This window comes from Thermobia domestica, chromosome 4, assembly GCF_964235325.1.
Source record: "Thermobia domestica chromosome 4, izTheDome1.hap1.1, whole genome shotgun sequence".
Classification (NCBI taxonomy): Eukaryota; Metazoa; Arthropoda; class Insecta; order Zygentoma; family Lepismatidae; genus Thermobia; species Thermobia domestica.
In genome coordinates, this window is record NC_137457.1 from 172,545,057 (window position 1) to 172,555,539 (window position 10,483).

The window sequence follows — 10,483 nt, forward strand, 5'->3', positions numbered from 1 at the left end:
CGATAATATTTGTAAACTAGAAATGTTATTACAATCTTAATAAATAGGTTCTACATTTAAGTTACTAACGAAACATAAATAAATATCACGATATATGTATATTACAACAATATTTCGAGGCAATGCATGAGTTCGACTATAATGGCATAGCTTACATTACAATTGCTACCAAGCTTAAGAACAAAATTAAAACCTTAATAGTAATTCAGCTTCTATTTTGACTACCTCTTTTTCACGTTGACGTTGACTTTTAATTGCGAAGAATAACAAAGCAGTGAAAATCGTTGGCGTTAAACTAATCTGTGTTTTGTATAGTAAATTTATTTGATAGGGTATAAGATAATATATTTCCATTATTACATGTATCATTTCCCCTTTTCTTTACTACATCCCTGTTAACAAATGGGAATATAAATTATATTTCGTCGCTTTCAATACATAAAGGCGTAACTAACATTTTCAAAATTTTACAGGAGAAGCGAAAGAAGATTTTGTAGTATGTTCAAGTTAACATAACTTTTTGACTATTATCAGGAAAGCTTTAATTTTTTGGACGCTTATCGGCGAGGGACAAATGTTCCTTTGCGTGTAGATTTGACTTTCCAGCTGTTCGTATGTCTTGATAAAATTGCAAAGTTTTTAACTTACGCTCTTATGCTGTGAACAGATATATGTTAAATTCTAGTTCTAAAATAACCATAATGGCGTATGTTTTAGTAACTTTATTTTCACATATTTTACAGTTTTGTACAGAATGACCATTGATACTACAGTTAGTGTTCTTTTCTTTTTTTATAATTATAAGAGTGTTTATTATGTTGTATATAATATTTTTGAATGAAAAATGTAACTTTGTCTACACATTATAGAATATAAAAAATATGTTTTTAATTAAGCATTATGGCTGTATTGACACAAAGGAAAGTCCTTTTAACGATGGACCTCAACAAAATCTTCGACATTTTCATCACTTTGTAGATTTCTGAAGTATGCGTGGTAGTTTCGCGGTATTTTTCCTATATCGCACAAATTTTCCAAGTCTTTCTTCTTTTGCTTAGAAATAGGTCGAACAGAAGAATACCGGGGTTAGAATGTAGGCTGGTTTAGTGTACAGCTTCTCGGGGAACCTTTGCGTACCGAAAATCTGGAAAAATCATCTCTCATTCGGGTTTTGAACAAAACTGTCCCCAAGTCGTCTTGACTGAATCTTATCCATCGCAATTTTTGCCATCCAATCTCATTGCCTTTTGCATCTTTGGTGAATGGTAGAAAAGTTTTTCGTGCTTCCTCGAAGTCAAAAAAATCATTTATTGTCATCGACTGTACCTCGTACGGAAAAGGCTTTTTGCGCGACATTCGAGCAACAGTTAACCAGTCTGATGGAACGAACATATCTACATTTTTTTTCGAATGCTCAATGGTACTATGCATGGAATCCACTTCCATTTCCGTATGCCCCAGCTCAAGAAATTTATGACCAATCGTTTTTATATGAGTACTACTAACCGCATATATACACATTGATGCAAATTTCTTATTTAAATTTTGTCCTCCGCAGCAGTCGGAATACATGATCACGTGTTAAACTTATGTTGATAATTCGCGTAAGTATTTAAGAACACATGATGAAATTTCATCTGGGCCCCTCTTTGCCTTTGTTTCGTTCCCAAAATAATAATAGCCCTCGTGAGTAGCAACATCGTAAATAGTAAGATTGTAAACGTTTAGTTTCCTCGCGTAATACACAACTCCGGTTTTGCAGGACGGAGTTGTTAACACTTGCTCAAGATCAAAACAACTCACCTTATGAGTTGTATCTTTCAATGCATTCTCCTTGCCTCGTCTCTTTTCTTCCCTTGCTTCATCCTTCTCTTGTTTGTGCTCCTCGTACTTTTGCAGTTCTGCTCTTTTTTCATCTTCGGATATCTTACTAAACTTGACACATACTTTAAGCTGATATTTTTTCGGTTTGTGAATTTAGACATTCATCTCTTTCAATAGCTTCCAGTAAGACGTGCGACAAATTATACGTGTTTTATCCAGACCCTTTTCTTCACAGTAAAGTTTGTAGAGAATGTATAATTTCAAGAGAGAGAGCCCAGGGACTATGTAATAAACTTGGGATGTAGAAGCTCGCCAGTAATGGGATTCGACCCGAGGTATTGATGTTATGTGTGATTTCGCAACTTCGATTGTTTCTTATCTCAATGCATTTTTCGGAACATGCCTACCTCGCAACTCTGAACCAGTACTTCCATGTATAAGACCTTTCTGCATCGCGATGGGGTAAGCTTTGTCACTGACATCAACGTACGTCACTAACCATGTCTCGTTTAGCAATCAAACCCCTAAACAAATCCAAATCAACAATCGTAAACAGTCCATGGCGGCATTTACATCATTCACATAGAGAGACCAAAAAAAATGCGGTACGCATTGTGGCGTATGAGGGCCAGGCCATATTACTGTGTACTCAGATCATTTAATACATAAGGGCGTATGTGTCATTTAAGCCCTTATGCTTTGAACAACTTGCTTTTATATCTCTTAACGCCCTTATGAAAATGACCCCCCACAGCTGAACGGCTCGCCGTACAGCCACAAAAATTTCCGAGCAGCTAGAGACGATCGACATCTACCGGGATAATTGAAAATCTCAAAATCCCAAAAAATGTAAGTTACGCCCTTATGTATTGAAAGCGACGATTTTACTCATCCTGAGGTTAACTTCAGAATGGGAAGAAAAAAGTTGACTTGTAGCAACTCGGCCTAGATCTGCCAGCATTATGGCCGAAGAAAGCTAGCAGAGGACATAATAAAACAATTCGCGGTTTAATATACTAGTCTTTTCAACCTAATAGTTGCTTTTCTTGGAGGTGGTAGAAAGTTGAGTCAAGAGAAATTTCTTCTTTTCTGGACTTTATTTAATTTAAGAAGCTTTATGGTACACATGCAAACATTTTTCTATTGATGTTGACGCAATGACTGAATAATCTGTTACTTAGTAACGCATTTGTCTTTCAATTACATAACCCAAAATCACCAGGAATTCTATGCTTTTGTCGCTCCCTTCTTCTTTTTCTTTTAATTAAATTTAAAAAAATACTCTTCTTTACGTGACTTCAATCTTAGTCATTATGCATATTATTGCAATTTAGTTTTGTCCTTTTCATTTGTTCTTTTCGATCTATAAATCTTATTCCATCCTTTCAACTTGTTTAATAGAAGGTTTCTTTCTCTCTGAATCATAGGTGCATATCGACGTAGTGTCTGGAAGTCTTGCAAAACAATAAAACAATTGTAATACTCAAACCCTATAACGCTAATCGGCCCCACCCGCACTTCATTGTTTACCATTTAAAAGCGAGGACATTCAGTTTTACAACGGTGCGCTCAATACATATTTCCGAAACAGATGATAACAGTTCCACACATATTATTCGCCCCAGGGTCTCATAAAAATGAGAGACAAAATTACAGACTTTCACAATTACGTTTGAAACCACCATGCTCCCATCACTACTGTTCTCTCATAGTTTAACTTTATCGTAAAAATAGCATATTAAATGTAACGGTTTGCGAGCATATGTGGTGCTTAACGTGGTTCCCGTGATTGTAATTTTACATATACAATATAACAATTGCCGAGTAAACCAAAAATATACTTCTTTGTATATGCGGAAATCTGTATCCCATTTGGCTAGCTTAACGTTAGTTTATAAATCACGAATAAATTTTAATTGCAATATTTGTAAAATATCCATTGAAGTTTTTTTAAATATTGGATCAAAGCATATGTGTTCTTCTCATCATAAACGCAAACGTTAGTTTACGTGTTCTTAAGTTCGATATGCATAAATTTGCAAATATAAGGAATTAACCGGTTCCTATTTTTATTACAATGTCTAATCTTATTTCTAGGTGTTAAGAATGAATACTAGTATGCTTCTGGTTAAGTCGCTGTTTACTATGCAATAACGGAAGTTGTCTGAAATTTATAAAATATAATATTACAATAGGTATATTAGTTAATACTATGTAAATTGTATTATGTAAATGCTATTTCAGTCTTCTAAATGGATAGGTAAAGAAGAATGCGTGCATTTATTTATGCACATAATCATTTATATATCTGCCGATATCAAATGGGGTGAAGAAAAAGATGACACTACAATATGAATTCAGGATAGGAAATTAATTGTTCTGATTTGTCGAAATTTGTTTAATAATTTTAAAAGGTAAGAAACTGAATCTGGGAGTCAAAACTGATTAACTGGGAAAACTTTCTTGCTCCCTTTTCTCAGTCCACCTTACGAGATGTTATATGCAACAAAACTAATAAGTCCATTATCTCAAACCAATAATACACATATACACTATGTATAGTACAGTGCTGGAAATTGGTATAAAGGCAGAGAGATATTTGAAAATAGAAGAAGGCAAGAATGCCGAGGATGGATAAAGATGATATATTTACAAAGTAAAATTGTAGACTGCACAAAATCAAATTCATATCGTTTGCTAATACGTCACTGGTACGCGTAGTTTATACAAAAATATAAATTAGACCATTTTCGGGTGGAAATTAGTATAAAGGCACCCATTGTCTTTGGCAAAAAATAAAAATACAGTGTACGTTACAGAAAGGAAAATAGATGTTCAGTACTTGATTGACCCTCCTTTCTTCTGAATGAGTTGGAATATACGCTTCGGCATTGTATTTATGGAATATGTTAGTTGTTGCAGTGGAATAGCTGACCACTCTTCTTGTATCCCGTTTTTCAGCTCTGCAACCGTCCCAAATTGCAGACCATTGCGATAAACATTGCGCGCAAGGATTCCCGAGAGGTTTTCTATCGGGTTAAGATCCAGGCTTCTCGCTGGCCACTCCATAACCTTGATCCCCTTACCTTCAAACCACAGTCAGGTTGCCACTGCCCTGTGGATAGCAGCGTTGTCCTACTGGAAAATCAGGTTCTGATTGTCTAACTCCTCATACATTCGCACCAGTTCTATTTTTAGCATCTCTATGTACGTAGATGAATTCATTTTGGTGTTGAACCATGCAATGTTGGATGTACCTTTAACACAAAACGCTGCCCAAATCATAACACTTCCTCGCCAAAATTTCTGTTCATTTGCACTTGCTCCTCTTTCTTAAGGTCATGCCAATAGTATTGAAAACCATCCGGACCATCTAAATTGAACTTCTTCTCATCACTAAACACAACGTGATTCCATTCGGATGTCCACGACATATGTGTTTCCTCAAACTGGAGTCGCGCCTGCTTGTGCGTCGCACTAAGGGGGTTTACACTTCCGTTTCTTGACTAGAAGATGTGGATCTTGATTCAAAATTTGACGCACTCTTCTGGATGTGACAGGTAAGTTGCAAGCAGCAACAATTTGGGAAGATGACATATTTTCGGCCCTTGCCTTACGCACAATTAATCGTTTCGCAGCCTCCGAAAGTTTTCTTGTTCTACCATACTTCCCGTTCTTTCCGTATTCTGAACCCAATCGAACGTAATTATCAATTACACAACTTGAACGATTTAGCTGTTTTGCAATTTGCCGATTCGACAGGCCCATGTCCTTGTACGCAAGGACACGTGCTTGTTCCTCACTCGACAACAATTTTCCATGAGGCATGGCCCACACAACAGCTCAAAAACGTTCGCACCTGCACTTCTCTTATCGCACTATGTCAGCTGATTCTCAAAGTGGCATCAGGAGTAATGCTGAACGTGTAGAGGGCGCCAAACAACAAGTAACCGTGGGTGCCTTTATACCAATTTCCACCCGACAATTGTCTCATTTCGCTTTTTGTGTAAACTATGCATGCCAGTGACATATTAGCAAACGATATGCTTTTGATTTTGTACAGTCTACAATGTTACTTTGTAAATATATCATCTTTATCCATCCTCGGCATTCTTGCCTCCTTCTATTATCAAATGTCCCTCTGCCTTTATACCAATTTCCAGCACTGTATGTTTAATATCAATAATGTTATAAATATACCCGTTTACTACCTACTTAATACCACTGGGCTGTGTCGCTATTTCTAACTAATCTCAATATATTCTTATTTTTCATATACATATTAATTGCCTGTGACCTATACTTAACATAGACGATACACTTGCCCTATGTTCAACTCAAGGACCTTATATCTGTTCAGTCGTTTACATTCGAAAATTCAGTTATTAATGTATGGTTTTCACCAGTAGATTAATCTAGTTTGAACACTAGTACTGGTTTGCTCTTTATTTTAAACATTCGGATCACGTATTACTTTAGTTTTTTACTTGTGTTATTTTCCTTAAATGTAAGGGTTATTATTTACTATTAATTTTTAAGTACATAATTTTAAATTTTGTTTCTTCCCTGATCTGAAGTATTTCGATACAATTATGACTTTTTGTTTAATATTTTAACGGATCTTCCTTCACATTCTTGAGATAAAACATTTACATCTATAGTTTACCTGTCCTCATTCTTTTCCACTTTCTCTCATAAATCATTATATTCATTGTTCCTGGTGATGTTCAATTGTTCAGGTTTTGTTCTGAGCTAACCTTCTGTCCTTTCTGAAGGCAGACCCAATTGCACTTAGACTTTTTGTACGAATATATAACCATAATAAAGATACTGTACTACAAATTATTCCTTTCTTCCATAAATTAGAATAAAATATTATCTCTATTTAAAGAGAATGTTTGTTAGTGTTAAGTCATTTCAACTCTTTTTCTCTGTAATAAGAACATTATTCCTCGCAATATTTTTATCATTGTGCTATTACGATTGGAAAGAGTACAATTCTATACGAAGCACTATTATTTCCGACATGCATTAATAACTAATGTATTGTTCTGTATGTAAGACAATGTGTATACTGAACATGTCTGGCGAAGGTGTTGTTTTAATACAAAATTTATAACTCAGCTTTTCAGTAGTCAACTTTATTGTGAATCCGAAGAAAGAAGTAAAGAAAGAAGAGAAAAATAAATCTTGGACTTCCCAACGTATATGTGTTCGAATTCGGGACTAATCCAAATTATCCAGAGAAATCATTATATATTTCTATGATGCTATTTTCAGATGCTTCCTTTATCCAAATCGTACGAAAGGAAGACTTCATACATCGATATACTTTGTATGAACTACTTTCCGCATTTACTTAATCACTTTGTAACTTTCTCCAGTGTTAACATGGCCACAGGTGTCAATCGAATAGTTTAGTGTTTCACTCATGTCACCTTGTGACTAAGGTACGTCCTGTCGGTATATATATATATATATATATATATATATATATATATATATATATATATATATATATATATATATATGATACTAGGTTCAATTAGCGACAAAATATATTTTTAGCAGTAAACAAATGAAAAAATCTACACAAAATAAGATACCAGGATCTCTGACTTACGGATAACACCAAGCAACCAATGGTACTGAGTGTGATTGAGTTTACTAGTTACTATCTGGCTAAAATAGTGTTCATTTAGCTATACTTCTTTTCATGCTCTGAATTGCAAACTTTGAAATAACCGTTTTACATTATTGTATATATATATCTTCCGAGTAATTCTGAGAATCATTGCTCGTTCTTTAAGCAATGTATGAGACTGTTAAACTGCTCGTTGCTTAAAATGTTGCACTAAGAGAGATGCATCCAGGAAAGTCCAAATTTGAAGAATGTCTAAAACAGGGAAGGAAAAATGTATTTTATAATATTTTTGTTTTCATACAGTGTAAAACAATATTTGACAACGTTACAGTAAAAATGTATCATGTATTTTGCAGGATGTTGCAGCACTTTAATAATGATGCACTATACGTACAATCTAGATCCTGCATATGTCCAATCCATATATTACAAAAAGGCAATAGGTATGCGATGCAGGTAAAATCCGTATATTTCATATGGACAACCCATTAGCTATATACATCCAATCCATACATTACATATGATCAACCTGTAAGCGACATACGTGTAATCTATATGCTGCATGCAGACAGTCTGTAAGCGACATATGTGCACTCTGTATGGTGCATACTAATATTATGTATGTTGTATCTGGACAAGCTGTGTGCGACATAAGGAAAATCTGTTTAATACATAGGTACAATACGTATATTGTATCTAGTCATGTGTATGGGGCATAAGTACAATATAGATCCTGTCTTGGGATTGAACGCAAGAAACATACGTGCTGAACGTATATCGCATACTTCTTGAAATTATGCTCCGCCATGATCGTCAGTGTGTGTCGTCATTATTAACCCACATGCTATATACGGTCCTGACGTCACAAAGCTAGATATTACCTCCGTATATACTTGTTACTGCAGATGACGTCACACGAATGACGTCATTGCACTTATGCAGACAGTACGTATAATACATACTTTTTCAGCTATACGTTTGCTGCTGGAAATTATATACGGCTGTACGTATAATACATACTTTTTCAGCTATACGTTTGCTGCAGGATGTTATATACGGTTGTACGTATACTACATACTTTTTTCAGCTATACGTTTGCTGCAGGATGTTATATACGGTTGTACGTATAATACATACTTTTTCAGCTATACACTTGCTGCAGGATGTTATGTACGCTTGTACGTATAATACAAACTTTTTCAGCTACACGTTTGCTGCAGGACGTTATAAACAGTTGTACGTTAAGTCCAGAAACTATAGGAATTACGAATGTAACCTACCTTTTTAAGTACGCCACCTACATTTTTTCTCAGTGCATATATATATATATATATATATATATATATATATATATATATATATATATATATATATATATATATTTGTAAATGTGAAACTTTTCATTAGTTCGTTTGACTTTTTTTTAAACAATATCGTTAGTAAATGAACACTTCCAAGCTTTTAATGTAGGTCAAGAATCACCAAGCAGTTTGGGTTTTCCTTTAAGCCCTGATTGTTTGACAATAATATTGCGACGTGGTGTTATAACATTCCGGATAGGTTCCTTCCAGTACCACTTACGACCATAAAACGATATTTACTTTCAGGGCTGGCCACAACGTTGTTGATGTCTATACAATTTAAATCATTATTATATTCTCCCTCATTCCCAGTACCCTGTTCCGAATTAAATTCTGAATTTTTTCATACAGTTCATCTATCATTTATTTCCTCTAGAACGGAAGTTAAAAAGTTTTCTAACTGTGGATGATAAAATTTTTGACTATTCTCTTAAAGTGGAAGCCACTGTAACACATATATAACAAAATAGAAAGATAAAGCTACTTCTAAAGAAACAGCAGCTCTAAAGTGTCTCATTACAAAAGGTGACGCCAGATGTGGAGTCACTTCTGGCACCAGTAAACACAAGCTCTTTTAACGACGTACTTACACCACCACACAAGCATTCTCTTCACACATTGGCCTTCAACTTATTTGAAGGTACTAAGAGTACAAATGTTTCTACTCAAAGTATAATTTACGTATATGACCTTGACTAGTTAATGGTGCTTGAAAAGATCCCAGTACACAGTTCGACAGTTAATGAAAAACTCGAGATAAACAAGTGAATCTGTAATTACGTAAAAGTCAGGTGTGCAACAGTATTAAACGAGGTGTGAACCATACATAACTTCTTTCTAGTTTGAATGCAATAACGTATGAGCGTGTCGTTTTGTTGTTTTTGCAGCATTATAGGCGTTCGGGCAAGACGGATTGTTCTATGCATAAGCCATTTGGTATAAAATGGCCCCACAAATACTGTTATGCTACCTCAATACAGGCCCGTATGTCGTGAATTTAGACTAATAAATATTTCTCTTGCAATGATATGCAGTATAAGAGTTACAAGTCTCGCCTTTATGTTTCATTTTCGTGAATGCTCATAACACAAGAATTAACATAATTAGCTGTCATTAGATCTTTTAGTCGGGAGCACACACTGGCAAATAGACACGAAACTACTCAGGTGTGGCATTGTATACGTGGGTGTTTTCGGATTCTCCATCATAGGTCTATACCCTGTTAAGAGATACGAAATACCACCGCATTACTTCAATTTCCCTGCTTCAACTGACAGACTTATGGCTACTGCATACGATGACACAACCTTCTACACAGGTGCAACCACTGCATCCGCTGGTCCCAACGCAGTTGTTGGCCTTGTTTAATCTCCAGTCAGATCTATGCCTAACTCATATGTTTCAACTCCCACCCTCGAACTCATGCTCTTACAATCTCGTGTGACAACGAATGGAAGTGTAAGTATGGTGCAGTTTGCATATTAAATGAAGGTACCACTTCTTTATACTGCTGGGCAGACGATAAAACGCAGATGTACATCTTCTGAAGCGTTGACACCCCTTGAATACATGGATAGAGCTGGAGAAAAACAGTCAGTTAAGAAATTAAGGTAGTAAGGCGCAAAAGAGCAGGGGAGATCGAGGGAAAGGAATC

At 35.3% G+C, this 10,483-nt stretch overlaps 1 protein-coding gene across 1 annotated transcript; it reads right to left on the minus strand.

The window, feature by feature from the left end:
- Positions 1-5,301: 5,301 nt before the first annotated feature.
- On the minus strand, positions 5,302-5,652 carry LOC145682946 (uncharacterized). Its single transcript, XM_081754305.1, has one exon. The coding sequence runs from the start codon at positions 5,650-5,652 to the stop codon at positions 5,302-5,304; it is 351 nt and encodes a 116-aa protein (XP_081610431.1).
- Positions 5,653-10,483: the final 4,831 nt, after the last annotated feature.